At 43.7% G+C, this 19764-nt stretch overlaps 1 protein-coding gene across 1 annotated transcript in view; it reads left to right on the top strand.

The window, feature by feature from the left end:
• LOC135907650 (chymotrypsin-1-like) overlaps positions 1 to 19764 on the top strand; it is a 111219-nt gene that overhangs the window by 22985 nt on the left and 68470 nt on the right. The window contains exon 4 of the mRNA XM_065439346.1: positions 1308 to 1417. Coding sequence (XP_065295418.1) covers positions 1308 to 1417 — 110 coding nt within the window. The remainder of the gene's footprint in view (positions 1 to 1307; positions 1418 to 19764) is intronic.

A 19764-nucleotide genomic window follows, 5' to 3' on the forward strand; every position in this document is an offset into this window, starting at 1 on the left:
CCTCCGGAAATTTCGACCACCTGGAGTTCTTTAACGTGCACCTAAATCTAAGTACACGGGTGTTTTCGCATTTCGCCCCCATCGAAATGCGGCCGCCGTGGCCGGGATTCGATCCCGTGACCTCGTGCGCAGCAACCCAACACCATAGCCACTGAGTAACCATGGTGAGTACAGTAAATCCCTGATCCTCGAATCTCACATCAACGCAGTTCATTGTATTTTTCAGCGTTTTGATCACCCGTGTAATGTAAAAACCGTTTTTTGCGCGCACTAATCTGTATCGTCATTTACAACTTCTTTTGGCAATGCAGCATTTCAATAAATTATCAAAGTACATTGTATCTGTCACTAATCATGATGCTTTTGTTAAGAAGTCAAAGGTTTGCGGAAATCCTAAATGTGTGATTATGTCAGTGTTCATGTTTACTTGCATATCGTTTTATTTCCTTTGTGTAATTATGCCACTGTGCCTAACTAATGTTCTTTTTTGCACGCTAGTTATTCTGACTCCCCCCTCCAACGTAATGCCCGAATTGGCCTTTCTGGGTATACTAATAAATAAATATGAATAAATAGAGACCATGATCGGTAGCTTATCAAAGGGACAAAATGGGGATCGAGAGAATGAATACGCTGCGCAAAGCGGTCGAGAATGAAGCGGCATGTTGCGAAGCCGAATTTTGCCTGGAACACGATAGGTTCGGCTGACTCAAGACCATAGTAACCGGAAGTCACTTGGGCAGGCCTTGGTGATGCCGTGGGGGCACAAGGCCCGCCACATAGTTGACCACGCAGTCTACAGATTGTCTTCGATTCGGATGTAGCCCACTACACGGAATCTCCCCACTCCTAAACAAAATTGCACCCTTTGGGTCGTATCTTGCCACAAAACAATAATTGTCATCTGTCTTGTCCGCATTTCCTTCCTTTAACGCCGCGAGTCCAGCACTTCCAAGTCACGAACGGCATGCGCGTTATCAGCATGACAGAGCACTCTCGACAGGAAAGTGACGAGCGCTGCGTTTTCAAGAAAGGAAATGCGGGCAAGACAGATGGCGATTATTATTGCGTGGCAAATATACGCCTCAAAGAGTGTATACTTTTTTTATAGTGTAAGAGTGTGCAGTCGTGTAGCACGCCAGATACCGCAGAACTTGTCACAGATTTTCGGTGGCCGGTTTCATGTTCAAGCGCTGTTTTACGGTGGCACCGACCCACCTTAAAACTAAAGCATGCTCGAAAAATGATTTGCGTTTACGTGGTATTACGCGAAAAAAATAATGCATGTCGCCTTTTTTCTTCCGTAGGTTCAACTTAATATCGTATTTAATCTTTCGTCGTTGACTTTATCCTCATGTGGCGGGAGCATCATTACAAGGAACCTTATTCTGACTGCGTCGCACTGCTTGTTTGAACAGTGAGTCGTCTAAAATGCTTCTGCACTTGATAGAAACAGCAACCGGGCAGAGTTAGTAGGTTAAAGTCTTCAAAAACGAGGTACAAACAGACTATGTCAACAAAGAATCGGAGAACAGGAGTGCTGATTCACGATTAAATGTTGGAATGCGGAGACGAGATTACAGGGCACACATTACATCCTGTGGTATATGCGAGAGTTGCAAGGTGCATGAGAAAATTATGCCGCCTATACATTTTACTCTTTGTTATGCAAGCTGATAAAAGTCTGTCTGGCGGTTTATTTGTTTCTTGTTCTTTTTTTAAATTTCGGAACAGTATTTTAGTTGGATCAAGCCCGGTTTGGTTCCGAAATAAAAAAAGCAAATAAATTGCCAGGTAACCGAGGCATATAATATGTATAAACATTCGGCCTCACGTGTAACTCAAGCTTCTAAACTATGCGCTTGTGCTTTATGTTCTCGTACTCAAAACATTTTCCCAACTGGATTCCTTGGGCGTTTATGCTTAGTTTTCCGATATGGACAGGCCACTGAGACTCTTGACTGCTCACTTTTTTCGGCTCGCAATCAAATAAATCTCAGGAAAGCGATATTAAGAAAGAAAGCAAGAATAGAAAACAGCCACAGGAAAGCAAGCATAGAAGTGTTTGCTTGCTTTCTTGATGTCGTATACCTTGTGGCAATCAAAATATCGTAGCGATCATCTTTCTTTCCCTTCAGGCGTTTTGCGCATCTATCTATCTGTCTATCTATCTGTCTATCTATCTGTCTATCTGTCTGTCTCTCTGTCTGTCTATCTGTCTGTCTGTCTATCTGTCTGTCTGTCTATCTGTCTGTCTATCTGTCTGTCTATGCGTCTGTCTGTCTATCCGTCTATCCGTCCGTCCGTCTATCCGTCCGTCCGTCTATCCGTCCGTCCGTCTATCCGTTCGTCCGTCCGTCCGTCCGTCCGTGCGTGCGTGCGTGCGTGCGTGCGTGCGTGCGTGCGTGCGTGCGTCGGTCGGTCGGTCGGTCGGTCGGTCGGTCGGTCGGTCAGTCAGTCAGTCAGTCTGACTGACTGACAGACAGACAGACACTGTCTGTCTGTCTGTCTGTCTGTCTGTCTGTCTATCTATCTATCTATCTATCTATCTATCTATCTATCTATCTATCTATCTATCTATCTATCTATCTATCTATCTATCTATCTATCTATCTATCTATCTATCTATCTATCTATCTATCTATCTATCTATCTATCTATCTATCTATCTATCTATCTATCTATCTATCTATCTATCTATCTATCTATCTATCTATCTATCTATCTATCTATCTATCTATCTATCTATCTATCTATCTATCTATCTATCTATCTATCTATCTATCTATCTATCTATCTATCTATCTATCTATCTATCTATCTATCTATCTATCTATCTATCTATCTATCTATCTATCTATCTATCTATCTATCTATCTATCTATCTATCTATCTATCTATCTATCTATCTATCTATCTATCTATCTATCTATCTATCTATCTATCTATCTATCTATCTATCTATCTATCTATCTATCTATCTATCTATCTATCTATCTATCTATCTATCTATTGATTTTTTATTATTGATTAGTTACCTGCATCACCCCGTAGGGCATTACAGCAGAGAGGTTACAGACTTGAATAAATACATGAACAAATTATTTCAACGCCTGGAAAAAAGCACCATCTTCTGTGGTGTATACAATACTCGATGGCAAACTGTTGCAATCTCGAACAGTTCTAATAAAAGAAGGAATAACGGAAGAAGTCACCCCTACAAGAAAATTCCCTGACCTTCAAACAGTGGTCAAGTCGCTTAGATATGTAGTGTGGTGACTGGATATATTGTTCGCGGTTTATACGTGCTTTAGAATGATAAATAGCGTTGAAAAATGTTAATGTGATACGCCTTCTACGATCCTTCAGCTCTTGCCATTTAGGTTTAAGTTTGCTCTCTGTCATGCTAAGCCTGCCGGCTATAACTACCAAGAACAAACCTAACTGCACCATTCTGGATTTTTTCTAATTTATTTATAAGCTCAGATGTATGTGGGTCCCAGCAAACACATCCATGTTCAGGTATTGAACATACATGACTGAAATACAATAGCGTTTTTAAGTTAATCGGTTAATGACAAAAATTGCACCGCAAGAATCCCAAAACTGATGCTGCCTTACTTCCAATATAGTTAACATGTTTGTTACATCGTAAATCAGAAGTAGAAAACACACCTATATATTTAAATTCCTTGCTTGTGTTCAGATTTAAATTATGAATTCTATAGCTATACGGTTGAATAGCTCGTTTTCTTGTGTGGGTGACGTGTACACTTATTTATATTTAATGACATATCCGAACGCACACACTAGTCTGCTATAGTATTTAAGTCAACTTGCAGGATTTGTGAATCTGAAATGGCATCTACAACTCTATAAACAACACATTTATCGGCAAACATCTTGAATGAAGACTGTATACCAGTTGAAATATCATTATTATACAACAAAAACAATATTGGCCCCAACACTGAGTTTTGGGGAACTCCCGACGTAACTGATGGATACTGCAAAAATATACCGTTCCGAACAACAGCCTGTTTCCGAAATGACAAATATTCGGCAATCAACGCTATTATTTTACCATCAAAGTTATAAGCTTTTAATTTGGAGTGTAGGATACTGTGTGCGACTACATCAAATGCCTTACGGAAATCTATCAAAACGCAGTCCACAACTTGTTGCTTATCAACTGCCACGGCTAAATCGTGAGTAAACTCTACCAACTGTGTTTTGCAAAATAAACCACGCTTGAAACTATGTTGGTGGGCGCTTAGGCGATTATGTATAGTTAAATGGCCATAATGCAACTATATATTACATGCTCCATAATTTTGCAAGTTATACTAGTTAAGGGAATGGGCCTGTAGTTCTGAATGTAGTTTCGCACCCCACTCTTATGTATGGGCAGGACTCGCGCTAATTTCCAATCATCAGGCTTGTCTATTCCATTGAGGGATTTCTGGAACAACCGGGTGAAATAAAAGCATAATGAGTCCGCACAATTCCTTATTATAGCGGCAGGAATGTCATCAGGGCCGCATGCCTTAGCTTGGAGGAGTAGGAGGAGGAATAAACTTTATTTGTGCACAGCAGATTTGAGACCTAGACCTCTTCCTAAATGACGGCCTCGAGCCCTTGGGCCCTGGCGGCATCTTCGGCCTGCTGGATTGCCTTGCGTTGGTCTTCCGGTGCACAGCTGAGCAACGCGGTCTCCTACTGCTCTGGTCTTAATTATTTTATTCTGTATGGGTGTACGAGGACAAGCCCAAACCATGTGTTGTAGGTCCGCCCTTTCTTCACAGAATCTACATCTATCCGTGTAAAGGTCCGGGTAGTAGCGGTGGTAGGCCACCGGGTTCCGATATGTATCTGTTTGTAAGAGGCGCCATGCCGTCGCTTGCGGTCTATTTAACGAGGAGTGTGCCGGGGGAAAATGGGCCCTTCTCAATTTATAGTGTTTGGTGATCTCGTTAAAGCTGGTCATCCGGTCTCTCTCCGTTCCCAGTATTTGTTGCGTGTCACCTGCTCGGCCTGTCAGTTCTCGGGCCCGGTTGTGCGCTATTTTGTTCCCGGGAAGGGAGGAGTGTGCGGGTGCCCATATAATGTGAATGTTGCGATCTTCACGAAAGTTGTTTAAAATTCTGAGTGCTTACGGCGAGATTCTTCCTTTTGCATATTTCTTGACGGCTGTCTTGCAGTCGCTTACTACGATGTTAGCTTCCGTGGAGGCTATTGCCAGTGCTAAGGCAGCTTCCTCCGCCACCTGTGCCTTCCATGTTTTCACCGTCCAACTAACTTTGCAGTCACCCTCTAGACTCGTAGCAACTATCGACATACTCTGTCCATTTGCGTACTCCGCCGCGTCCACATAGACCACGTCCCTGGCATTACGGAATCTTTTGTGGAGAGCTCTCACTCGTGCGTTTCTTCGATCTTGGTGAAACTCCGGGTGCATGTTTCTGGGAAGTGGGGGTATTGATAGATGTTCCCTTATTTTCCTTGGGATGTCTCTCCGCACTCCGTGCTGTGCTTCGCAGGTAATTCCGATTTCATCTAAGATGTGTCTCCCCGTCAAACTCTGCGTAAGCCTTTCATACTGCGCTACTCTCTGGGCCTCAATAAGTTCGTCTAATGTGTTGTGCACGCCGAGCGCCAAGAATTTCTCGCTTGACGTATTCGCCGGAAGTCCCAAGGCTTGCTTATACGCCCTTCTAATAATGCAGTCTATCTTGGCTTTCTCCGCAGCGTATATCTTGAGGTAAGGAACCACATATACAATACGACTGATTACGAATGTGTCTATTAATGGAATGAGATTGTGCTCTTTCATGCCATAGTGCCTGTTGGATATCCGCTTCATTAGTCTGATTGTTTGTTGAACACTATTGTCAAGTAGTCTAATGGTTTCTCCGTTATGGCCGTTTTCGGATATGCGGAGTCCCAGTATTCTCAGGCTCTCCACTATCGGTATTGTGGTGCCTTCTACTGTGAACACAATGCCCGGCCTTTTCCTAATGTTTTTTCGACCCCGGCATGTGGGCCTATAGAGCAGAAGTTGTGATTTTTGCGAGGAGCATCTCAGTCCCTTGTCTTTGATGTAGTCTTCCACCGTGTTTACTGCGGTTTGAAAGATCTCTTCCACATGCCCATCGCTTCCACCCGCCACCCAAAGGGTGATGTCGTCTGTGTAGAGGCTGTGTCCGAGTCCTATCTTTTCGAGTCTCGCAGGAACACCGGTCATTGCCACGTTGAATAGAAAGGGAGATACGACTGAACCCTGCGGGGTACCCCTATTACCTAGCTTGAGCGCGTCCGATTTGGATTCTCCAATTGAAATCCTTGCGGTACGATCTGTCAAGAAGTCTTTAATGTACGCGTATGTTTTACGTCCTACATCCAGTTTTTGGAGATTTTGTAGTATGGCCTTGTGCGTGACGGTGTCAAAGGCCTTAGTTAGATCGAGACCTAGTATTGCCTTAGTGTCTAGACTTTTCTCACCCGCATCTATGATCTGATGTTTTAGTTTGAGCATAATATCCTGCGTCGATAACTTTGGTCGAAATCCAACCATGGTATGTGGGTAAAGTCCTCCATCATCCATGTGTCTCGTGAGACGTGTGAGAACCACATGTTCCATCAGTTTACCGACGCAGGATGTCAGGGATATGGGCCTTAAGTTCGTCAGTTGTGGTTTCTTTCCAGTCTTTGGTATAAAAATAATTTGGGCTGATTTCAATTGACTTGGAATGCTGCCTTGCTCCCAGCAGTTATTCATGTAGTCCGTGAGAGCTCGGATGGATACATCGTCGAGGTTTCTGAGTGTTTTGTTGCTTATCCCATCAGGTCCTGGTGCAGATTTCAAGTTGAGCCTGGTAAGTTCATATCTGACTTCTGCCTCCGTAATAGGGGTATCAAGATCTGGATTCTCGTTACCTAGGTAATCCAGAAGTACTTCTCTATCCGCATCTCCAACGTACATCTTTTGGAGCTCTCGAAAGAGCTCTTCTTCTGTGCCGTTGTAGCTGTGTATAACCTTCTGTAGATTGTGTCTTTGTATGGTTTTTGTACTTCCGGAGTCCAAGAGGCATCGGAGAATGTTCCAGGTCTTGGACATTCCTATCTGCCTTTCCATCAAGTCACACGTGGCTTCCCACTTCTGTTGGGTTAACCTATTTGCATATATCTCGATTTCCTTGTTTAAATCCACAATTCTCTTCCTTAATTTCCGATTATGTTTTTGCCTTTTCCATTTTTTCAGCATGCTAACTTTCGCTTCCCACATGTGCAATAATCTGCTATCCATCTCCTCTATACCTGCCTCGTCTGGAACAATTTTGGTAGCTCGTTCAATGTTTTCTTGCAGTTTCTCTGGCCATTTCTCAATGTCCGTTATAGTGTCTTCCGCATCATCTTGTCTGATTTTGCGGAACGAGTCCCATTCTACTAGCTTCAGTTCTCTCCCCCTCTTTTTCCTTGGGCCTGCTTGTACCGTTGTGACGACGATGTAGTGGTCACTACCTAAGCTTTCCTGCATGTTTGTCCATTGAGAAACTGCCACATTCTTCGTAAATGTGAGATCTGGTGTCGTGTCGTTGGTTACGCTGTTTCCTAGCCTGGTTGGTGCCTGAGGGTCAGTTATGAGCGTTAGCCCTTCGTGCTGAGCGTCTGCCCACAGGCTTCGGCCCTTAATGTTCTCTATGCTGTATCCCCAAGCCGCGTGCGGCGCGTTAAAATCGCCGACCACGACTAGTGCCTGCTTGTGCGCTACGCTCAACACATTGCGGAAGAGTGGGCCGAATTTGGGCTTGTGCCGGGGTGGACTATATATGTTCAGAATAAATAGACTTCCCTCTTCTTTACAGAAGGGAATTATTTCAATCAGGACGTGGTCTATGCCGCGCACACCGGTATCGTTCTCGACAGCCGAGAGGTTTCTGTGTTTGAGCGTCGTGACGGTTGCCTTCTCGCCGGAAGCACTATACGATTTACACCCCGATAATTTTGCAATCCCCCCGGTTTCCTGCAGGGCGATGACATCTGGCGCCTCCTTACTTGTTACGAACTGCTGCAGGTTTCCTCGCTTGCGACGATACCCGCGGCAGTTCCATTGCCAAATCGCGTATTGGTTACGCGGCGCCATGTTGATTTATCTGTTCTTCCCCGGTGGCCTTGCTATTTTCTACCGCATTCGGCCTGCTATACGGCTTGCTTTTAACCGGTCCTGCGCCTGCTGGCCTAATATCCTTTGGTGTGCTGTCTAGTGCCGCTACTCTATTCTCTAATCCATCGAATCGTTGTTTAATCTCTAGATACATGTTTGTGATTTGTTGCTGTAACCCATCGAACATTCCTTTAAACGTTCCCATAACCTCACTGATTGCACAGACACTCTTTTCTTCAGCCGTTTCTTGCGCCCTCCTTTTGTGTGGTGGTGCTTCTCCGTTCGCTTGCGTGGGAACGGGCGTTGGAGCCCGACTACGTGTCGACGTCGTACTGGCGGAGGGTGCGTTGCCATTCTTTTGTTGCTGAAGCTTCGCGTTTCCTGCACAGTTGGTAGAGTAAACTCTACCAACTGTGTATTGCAAGATAAACCACGCTTGAAACCATGTTGGTGGGGGCTTAGGCGATTATGTTTAGTTAAATGGCCATAATGCGACTGTGTATTACATGCTTCTTAATTTTGCAAGTTATACTAGTTAAGGGAATGGGCCTGTAGTTCTGAATGTAGTTTCGCACCCCACTCTTACGTATGGGCACGACTCGCGCTAATTTCCAATCATCAGGCATGTCTATTCCATTGAGGAATTTCTGGAACAACCGGGTGAAATAAAATTATAATGAGTCCGCACAATTCCTTATAGCGGCAGGAATGTCATCAGGGCCGCATGCCTTAGCTTGGTTCACATTTTTTAATAATTTACAGGTACCATCGACACAAAAGGTGACTTCCGGCAGGCGGTCTATTTCAGCAGGTAACTGAAAAGAGACAGCACGTGAGCTAGACGGCAAAAACATAGATGAAAAATAACAGCTAAAGATTTCAACTTTAGCCTCATTATCACAAATAATTGTTTCCTCATTTTCAAAGCGGTGTATCTATCTGTTGTCCTTGCCATTACGCTTCAAATACCTCCAAAATTCTTTGGTATCCCTGACAAGTCTTTCTCCTAGGTTTAGGAAGAAATATAGGTCCTTAGCGATGTCATACTTTTGTCTAAATTCAATTTTTATTGCTTCCAGCAAGGCCAAATGTTCTGGCCAATTAGACGCCTTGTATCATTGATAATTTCGTCACTGTCGTCAAACAAGGGCACGTAACTCTGTGTTAAACCAGGGTTTGTCTCAAGCTCGCCTACTTGATATAACTCGTGATGGGTCAAAAGCTTCACGCAGTTCAAACCATTTCAGTTTGAAAGTATTTGAGAGTTGTTCGATATCCAGATTATCTGCGTGTGCGTCAAAAGTTGGAAAGAACGACTCGGAAGCAGCGCTAATCGACTCGTAGTTGGCCCTGCTGTTGGCGTAAATCTTTCGACTAGGTGTTTTTGCAACCTTCACATACAGAACTGATAAATCTGCTAGAACAACGTTGTGATCGCTCAAACTTTGCAACACCCGTACGTTGTATACATCAGGTGCGTTAGAAAGCAAAAGGTCGAGTACGTGACCTGTTCCGTCAGTGCGAGATGGCTCGTGACCATACTGATAGAAAGTGTTCTGATCTAAACTATCAAAGAAAGTTGAGTATAGGCTCCCTCGAGCGGTATCCCTTGGTTCCTCAGCTGACCAGTCAATATCCAGAAGGTTAAAGCCCCCGCCCCCGCCGTAGAACAAGGCATTCATTGTTAAGTTTGAAGAAAATTGGATGAATGAACTAGTGGTTCTACAGAAGGCCCAGGAGGCCTATAATATGACCCAAGAACAATTGCTTTCCCTTTCGGCAGCTTTACTTTAGAAAAAATCGATGCAGTTTCATTATCCGGAAATTCCATTTGCACGCTCGGGATAATATTATGGACAAGAATAAACACCTCTCCGCCACGTGCACAGTGGTCTCGACGAAAACACTCGTACGTGTCCGGAAATACTTCAGTGCTTGCGGTACTAGGGTCAATCCAAGATTCTGTTCCCCAAACAATGGTTGGTTGGATGGTACGAAGAAAAAACGTTAAACTCATCAATGTTATTTTTTACACTGCGGCAGTTGACTAGCAGAACGCTAACGGGGCACATCGCAGCATTAACACTACTTTGTCATTGCTCCCGTGCAAGGCCGGCGTTACTGTACCATTGAAAGCGCCTGCTCTCCAAGTGAAGTGTATCAAACTTCAGAACTGGTTGAAGTTTTCTGCGCTGTTTTGTTTGGCATGCGCCCATAATTTCTTTCGCTTATCACGGACAATGCGGGAAAAGTCTTCAGATATAGCAACGTTCGATCCCTTGAGCTGGAATGCGTTTGAAAGCACAGCTTGGCGGTCTTTAAAAGAATTGAAGCGGACAATGATGAGCGGATTATTTCCTTTGGAGAATTTACCCAGCCCGTGTGCACATGCAATAGTTAACGAATGTAATTCAAGCTTCGCAGTGCACTGACTTATGATGAGTTCCTCAGACTGGGCTGCCGTCTCATGGGCATTAGAATCCGCCAAGCCATAAAAAGATTTTCCAAGTCGTGTAATTTTTTAATCATGCCTGCCAAAGCATCATGATTTTGCGGCTGCTGATCTTGAACGTTAGCTAAGGTTACTTCAATTGTGTCAATCTTTCCTAGCTTAGTTTTCAACGAAAGAAACCGAGCGTTAACGTCAGTAACGTCTGCGGTGGGCTGCAATAACTTGGAAAGTATTGCACTTCGACCATTTAACAGTTCTTGGATTTGTTCAGCAGTTGTTGGACCTGGGTTACACTGAATATCTCCGCCACAAAGCAGCAAAATAAGTAGATAAAATGCCGGGCTACGAAAAAGTGAAAAAAAGCCGTTTGGCATGCACATGTTTCGACAACACAGAATCGCGTCGGTGACAAGAAAAAGTAAGATAATGCGTTTCTGGTGGAATCGGCAAAATGTAGTGCGACGTTTTCAAAGATAAGGAGAACCAACCTGCGTGAGCAGTATAATACTTGCAAGGGTCACCGCCATCTCGCCGGTTCCACGCCCCATCGTCACAGTGCTGCTGCGGTCATTTTGTAACTGACTTGATAGCGTCAACGACCACTTGGCAATGTTGCCAACTTAGAATCTGAAAACGTTAAAATTCATCACCGGCTGGACACTGTTGTAGCTCGAAGGCCTTGAAAAAATCTGTTGAAGACGAAAAACGCTGTCGAGCAATTCCAGGCATACGTCGATCGGAAATCCGCGAGAAAGGACCGCCATGAAATAGTTCGCAGAAAACACGTGCGCGAGCAGTAAACTTTCAAGGGTCACTGCCATCTCGCCGGTTCCATGCCGCTATCTATCTATCTATCTATCTATCTATCTATCTATCTATCTATCTATCTATCTATCTATCTATCTATCTATCTATCTGTCTGTCTGTCTGTCTGTCTGTCTGTCTGTCTGTCTGTCTGTCTGTCTGTCTGTCTGTCTGTCTGTCTGTCTGTCTGTCTGTCTGTCTGTCTGTCTGTCTGTCTGTCTGTCTGTCTGTCTGTCTGTCTGTCTGTCTGTCTGTCTGTCTGTCTGTCTGTCTGTCTGTCTGTCTGTCTGTCTGTCTGTCTGTCTGTCTGTCTGTCTGTCTGTCTGTCTGTCTGTCTGTCTGTCTGTCTGTCTGTCTGTCTGTCTGTCTGTCTGTCTGTCTGTCTGTCTGTCTGTCTGTCTGTCTGTCTGTCTGTCTGTCTGTCTGTCTGTCTGTCTGTCTGTCTGTCTGTCTGTCTGTCTGTCTGTCTGTCTGTCTGTCTGTCTGTCTGTCTGTCTGTCTGTCTGTCTGTCTGTCTGTCTGTCTGTCTGTCTGTCTGTCTGTCTGTCTGTCTGTCTGTCTGTCTGTCTGTCTGTCTGTCTGTCTGTCTGTCTGTCTGTCTGTCTGTCTGTCTGTCTGTCTGTCTGTCTGTCTGTCTGTCTGTCTGTCTGTCTGTCTGTCTGTCTGTCTGTCTGTCTGTCTGTCTGTCTGTCTGTCTGTCTGTCTGTCTGTCTGTCTGTCTGTCTGTCTGTCTGTCTGTCTGTCTGTCTGTCTGTCTGTCTAGCTAGCTAGCTAGCTAGCTGTCTGTACCGACACAGTGTTTCAAATTGTCTAGCAGCTTGGGCCACTAGGTATGAGCTGGTGGTCGTGATGGCGTTGTGGTCGTTGCATCGTCGTCATTCCAAGCTTTGTAATGCGAATCTCGCATGCCTTTGTCGTCACACCTTCGTCGTCAAACAATCGCAATGCATTCGTTGTCACACCACCATCGTGAAGCGGTCGTGGTCGTTCCGTTGTCGTCACTCCGGCTTCGTGATTAAACTCTCGTAAGGCTCTCGTCGGCACGTCATCATACCAACGTCGTCATATATACAGCCTTCGCGATACACCATCCTCACACCATCGCCGTAATACACTCGTAGTCACTCTACTGTCCTCCTCATACCGTTGTCATGTCATTCTCGCAATTGCGAAGCCGTCTTACATTCGTTGTTTTAGCGTAGTGGCGGTGCCATCGCAGTCTTTCCGTCGTCGTCACTCTGACTTTATCATCGGACTCTTGTCACACAGTCATCGTCATACTATTGTAGGCCCACAGTTTTCATTACACCGCCTTAGTCGTTTCATCAACGTCATTGCTTCTTCGTCATTGCATCATCGTCACTGCATCGATGTCATCCAATTGTGTTCATAGGCCACCTTGGCAAGCGAGTGCAGTAGCAGAATGGGCTGATACCGAAGACAGTGTATATCCTTGAGAAAATGACTGCCGAAATGTTGTTGGCATGTTGTTGATAAATTGTTGACTCAATAACCTTTCAACAATACCTCCATAATTATTGAAATGACAGAGCAGTAACTCAACAATAATGCTAATGGGTAGTTCACAACAAATAAGTCGTTGACTAAATTCTGTTGATATAATAGTATTGAGTATTATTGAGCCATTGTTTAGTAGTTTTCAACGATAAAGTCGCTGACTAAATTCTGTTCATATATCGGTGAATAGTATTGAGTATTATTGAGCTATTGTTGAGAAATTACAACAGTAGGGTCATTGACTAAATGCTGTAAACTTGAGTCATGAGTAATATTGAGTCTTCTTCAGCAATATTGAGTTTCGAAGTATGTGTTAAAAACACACGCACATGTGTATGTGTGCGTCTTTTGCACATATATATTGTTTAGCTGAGCACTTGATCACCACTGCATATATACAGGGTGTTGTTTCACGTTGCTTGAATCATAGCCGTATTTGCCGAGTGGCAAGGGGACAGTGACCGCTGCCCACCCAGTAGATACCTCTGTGGTTAGGTTATGTGAAACGCCCTGCACGTATAATATATATATATATATATATATATATATATATATATATATATATATATATATATATATATAATATATATATATATATATATGCCTTCATACCAGAGGCATTTATGGCTGCTGCATGGTTTTATTTGAAAAGTTGATGCACTTGAAAAACTCTCTCAATCACACACGTTTTCTTTGCTGGGTGTCCCAGCTAACTGCAGCCAGGGTTTAAAAATATGCGAATGCAATGCGGCTGGATAGAACCAAGGTAATCTTGTTTGCCGTCGCTTGGTGATAGTAAAATTATTATTTTTATTCAGTCTATTGGATAATTATAATAAATGATTGTCCGACTTTCCAAATATTATAATTAGATGAAAAGTGTCAATGAGGAAATAGTTAAGCAACCTGAAAAACTTCCGACATAGCTTTCTGTTGCTCAACAAATACTACAAAAAAGTGTTTTTCCGAGCGTGAAAGTAGCCCGCAAATGCACGCAAAATTGGCGCGCGACTGGCCGCTCGAGGCACTTCGCCTGTATTCGCGGTCTGCTTTCACATTCGGAAAAATACTTTTACGCGGCACGTGTTGAGCAACAGAAAGCTATATCGGGAGTTTTTCATGTCGCTCTACAATTTTCTCATTGACATGCTAAGTTACGCAAAAAACCTTGCGCGCGCACAACCACACACACACACACACACACACACACACACACACACACACACACACACGCATATGTATGTACATGACATTAGGATAGAGGCATGCATGGTTGCCGCAAGGTTCTATGAAAAGTTTATGCACTTCTTGGAAAATACCTTTCTCTTATTCACGTGCGTTCTTTCTTATACCGAGTGTTTCAGCTAATTTTACTCAGTTTAAAAATATGCCGATGCACCATCCCTACAAAAAATTATTGAGAAGGCATTGAATTCTTATTGGTCAATGTTGAGTTTTTCATTCAGGAATTGTGCAAACTTTGTTGGAGAATTGTTGGGCTGATTGTTGAGTGGTCATGAATATTGGCCACTGAAATTTAATTGGAACACCATTGGGTGTCTCAATGTTTATTAATTGTTAAGTTACCATTGAAATTCCGTTGCGCTTAAACGGCTCGTTGTGTTCATTTTGTTGAATGGTTGTTGGGTTACCGTTGATAATGCATTGAATTGATGTTGTGGTAGTTATGTTGACCTGTTGTTGAGTTATTGTTGTCACAGCACTGAAAAGTACGTTGTGGCCCAGTTGAGATGGCATGGAGATTTCAGAAGTGGCCATTGAAATATGATTGACATTTCGTTGGGCTAGTGCATTTTTATTCATATATTGAAATTGCTTTGCTATTCATACTTGCATGCCCCGGTGCCTGCTCATAACTTTCACAAACAAAAGCAAAGGAGAGACTGATCAATTTGAAGTACATTTATTTGCACTAAAGATGCATGTGCATGAAACATTACTACAGTACATAAAGCACCACTACATCGAACCTGGAGACACAGGCTAGTACTTACAGCACTCTTAACAGAGTAAATACATCTGAAAAAACCTATACATATGAATTAAATCAACACGATCATTGCCGTCTTCCCTTGCGACTTAAGTTTATGACTAGAAGGCAAAGCGACTGAAAAGGCAGGGCTTAAGCATACCCCTTTAACAACCAACTTTAACACATGAACACTTAAATCTGCTTGCGTGTGAACACACACAAGACATCTGAATCTGTTACATTAAAATGTTTCGCAGACTAACCCATCACAGGAGCAGTTACGGCTGATTGTGAGAAGGCAAAATAACAGACTTGAAACAAATGACTTCACGTAAATATATACAAGCTTTAGCAGACGTCTTTCACCACGATTAAAATTTAATGAAGTACCAAAGTAGACTTGTCTGAGCTTTTTGTCTTAGAGATGTATATATTTTCAGGTTGCCCAATTATTTTATAAAATAACATCACTCAACTTAGCTATTAATTGATGAGACATCATTTAGAAACTTTTCTGGCATGGTGAACACCGGAATCATGTTTCTGACGAGCCAGGCTTGCAAGAACAGTACACCATTTGTATATTTTAAATTGAGGTACAGAAGTTTGTTGGTCGTATTTCCTCAATTTAGTGAGCTCATTTTCAGTTAATTTTTCTGGACTTGCACAAAGCCAATTAGAGCACTTTTTAGGGCCTTTTTCACTCTATCCAGCAACTAAGTGGTACCTCAGTCAATAAAGAGATAAGGCAAGGCTAATACCTTGAACGATAAGAGAAAACAATTATTTAGCACAGAAAATTGGTAGTAACACACGGCTAACACAATTCCAAAGAGCCAAATAGGTGGTCACCTGCACTTGCAATATCTAGTACCCCAGAAATCATCATAAAGGATGGGAAAAGGTTTCAATGACTAGGCAGCCAGATTGGTGAGACAGTGAAAAACGCAAATAAATGCGTATACGAAAAACCAATGACCTCAATTGCGTAGGTAAAATGTTATTAAAATGCTACCAGAATTTTATTGCAGAAAATACATAAAAGTTGCAAAAAATTGGGACAAAGCATAACAAAGACGGAGGGAGATACAGCAGCCATGTTGAAAAGAAATTATAAGTGATATATATGCATATTTAAGCTCAAGACAATTTTTTCTCCAATATTTACAAAAGAGCCCACTGACGGCATAAAAGAAGGTTCCTGCGCCTGGAGAATGCAGCACAGTACAAAGCAGTGTCATGAGAACCAAAAACTAGAGCTTAGTATGTTTAAAACGTACGAATACTAGCATACCTACAGGCTTGTGACATGTCATGCCTTGAATGGATGAAATTCATAAATCTCACACAAATGAAGTTACCATCACTTTTATTGGCTTCCTCAGGGGACTCCTTGAAGTTGAAGTAGAAAAATGTATATTAATTAAAAACAGAACATAAGACCCTGTAGCGTTCTTCCTGAAATAAACAGCGCAGGTATTTCATGTATCAATTCTTTGGACACTTCGACAATTCGGTGTACATATATATTTGACAACCACCCAAACAGACGAGAAGGATGAATTAAGGTAGGAACACACATGAAGGCTGACTCAACTAGAAGTTTATTCGGGAGGACAAAGATTTTAAACACGTTGGCCAACTTCACAAAGAAAAAGCCATGGATGCGCAGCAGAAACAGCTCGGCAGATCAAAAAAGGACCGAAAGACATGTCCTGCAGAACAAACATGTGCGTAAAAAAAATACACACATGATAGGTTTGTCCTGCAAGTGATATTAACGTGAAATACTGCAGCAACTCTTACCCACTAAGGGTCACAGAAATCTTGCTTATGAATTTTTCTTCGCGATCAATAAATAATTCTTCCATAAGTCCTCCTGTGTTCTGGTCTTTGTGATGAAACAACCGTTCTTTCTGCTCTATACCTCAACCGAGAGGAGTTCCAGAAGCAATATTTATTGATCACAAACGAAAGAAATGCATAACCAAGTTATCTGTTGCCCTTAGTGGGAAAGACTTGCAGTCCTCAAGAGTATTTCTCGTTGGGTAGTATCACTCATCGGACAAATATTTCGCTTTTTCGAAAGATTTGTCCGATATTTCTCGTTTTTCACGCACGTTTATTCTACATGACATGGCTTTATCATATTTTTTTCTTGTCGCTCGTGGCTGTTTCTGCTACGCATGCACGGCTCTTTAACTTTGTCAAGTTGACCAGCGTCTTTAATACCCCTGTCTTCAAAAATAAACTTAGCTGAACTTGCGCTTGTGTGTGCTCCTACCTATTTCGTCGTCCGTCGTCCGCCTCTGTTCGCGTTGCTGTTTCCAGTACGCACGTATCACTTGGTTAGGCTGGTAAACATCCTCGCAAGCAAAAGGAAATACCTCCCTCAAAAGGTAGCCCGTCCTTCACTACTAAAAGCCAGAGCAAATCGAAAGTACGCCTTCACAGCGTCCATGCGGCAGCTAGTACACCACAGAGCAGCACAAAAACTAGTTAAATTCCAACTTGATGGAGAGTGGCAATAGAGATGCGAGTTTGCTAGTGAATCAGCCACATATCAACGGGTGTCTCTTGCACGACGCCAAGCTGCTCTTGACGTGGAACACTTTAGCATCTCGGCATTTGCGGCATGTGTAACCTGCGAGAAGGGAATGCGGACAGAAAATGAGATTGCGCGGATTCAGAATCTGCCACACACTGCACATAACTACGCACAAAATAGAAGTACACACTATACTGGCAAGTCAAAATTTGCGACTCTTTACAATTGCTGTCTAGAAAAGGAAGAAATGGGTCACTACGGTAAATGTTAGCTAAGACACGCACAGCGATGTTTCACAGCGGGGAGAAATATTCCCGGCTCTCTCGCAGCACCAAAGACCACGCTACAGTGCATTGCCAACACAAAGCAGATATCAAATGTTTGGGTAGAAGTCCAGCAGCAGGAATGACCTAAAGATACGCCGAGAGCGATGCGAGCGTGAGCGTTCCTGTACGAGTGAGAACACGCACTGCTTCTTTGAAGCTAGCCGCTCCGGCGTGTCTCCGATCATCCCACGCGATTTCTGTGCAGAACGTCGCGTACACGCCCTTGCGCGTTTTGTGCGGTAGCGTCTGCGCAGTGAGCCAGCTTCATGCACGCGACATTCACCACGCAAACGGCGCTCGAGGCGAAAACGCGCTGAGTGGCGCTCCTTTCGCTTCTGCAAGCAGCGCACATTCGGATCGGCCCAGCTCAAAGAGGCAGCAGAGAACGGTGGCATGTTTCGGTTATCGCCAATTATCGCCAATACGCCTTCAACAGAAACGCGCCGCGCTAGATAAATTTGCGTACCGTGGTAGTTTTGGCTGTGATAGGCGATAAGGCGAGCCCGTCGGCGGCTGTGTTCTTTGCCGACGTCGTCACCACACCTCTGTTCATTTGCGCTGTGTATCTGTGGACAGTCACCGCGCGGGAGCTGCGACTTATCGGTTGGCCGTTCTCCGCAAATCGCAAAGAGGCGAAATATATTTTGCGGTGCGCCGCACCATTAGGTGCAACCTAAATCGAGGCACGCTTAACCGCTACGGCACAAAAGGTGATCACACTAACCGTATGGTATACGATGAGCCACTACGGATTAAAAAAAATTATTATGATGTCTTACGGGCGAAACCAACGCTCTGATTATGAGGCAGGTCGTAGTTGGGGACTCCGTATTAATTTTGACTTTCTGGAAATTTTTACGTGCATACAATGCACAATGCACGAGCGTTTTTGCATTCCGCTCCGTTGGAATGCGGCCGCTGCAGGGATCGTATCCACGACCTCGAGCCCCATATTGCCACGGCGGCCGCCATAGTTACGAAATGCGTAAGCATCAAGTGCAACACTGCCTTCCAGTACGAGTGCTTTACAAACGTAGCACAGCTGCACACCTGCTGCACAATTATTTGTCCCGGTTCTCCTAAGCTCGTAGTATCTGCCTAAATACCTTCAAAGGCAGCGCGCCTCTCACGTATCGGAACGCGATAACAAGCGCTTAGTCGGCCCACGTGAGCCCTTATGAAAGATGGCGCGGCCACTGTACAAAATTATCACTGCTCAGAGAAGCTGATCCTTATGTTCCAATTGTGTTCTCTCATACAAATTAAGGAAAGGTCATTAGGCAGGAACAAATGATGCAATGCAATTTTACGCACGTGGGGCGCCGCTGCCTCTTCGCCTACCATTGTTTCAAACGAAGTGACGGCGGCAGCGAGCGTTAGTATCGCACGCTTTCGCTGCGGGCATACGGTTTGCTTGAAGAAGTGCTTAACATCTCACGCTTGTCAATGTCAAAATAGATAAAAGGCTACGTGCCCAAGAAAACGAGATTACTTACCTATCTGCAGAAGCTCGGCTGCGGCTCTTTCGGGGTGCCTTCTCTCCAACAGGCATCATGACCTCTGCCGCGCAACTCATCAAAACAGCCAGGCTCGCACATCAGTCGAAGACTAGTAGCTGAGTCAGCCAACGACTTCGACGGATAAACGTCCCACTTATCGTCGTTAAAGCATTTCACTAAAATGTGCGTCAGGATGGCCGAAAAGAAAAAAAATACTTTATCGAAAAGCACGAAACGTGAACTACCTGACGAGGCAAGCAACTAACTGAGCCCGAAAGCCGTTCACAGCTTCACTATCGTATGGAGTTATAAAATCATTTCAAACACAAAATAATGGCACGGAAACACGACTAATTATTTGTAATAATTTTTCATCCACTAAGCTTCATAAAGTTTCAAGAACAACCTAATTTGTAGCGTAAACAGCAAGTACTACGACCAAAATATGCGGCTACGAAAC

The sequence above is a fragment of the Dermacentor albipictus genome, chromosome 10 (genome assembly GCF_038994185.2).
Source record: "Dermacentor albipictus isolate Rhodes 1998 colony chromosome 10, USDA_Dalb.pri_finalv2, whole genome shotgun sequence".
Taxonomy (NCBI): domain Eukaryota; kingdom Metazoa; phylum Arthropoda; class Arachnida; order Ixodida; family Ixodidae; genus Dermacentor; species Dermacentor albipictus.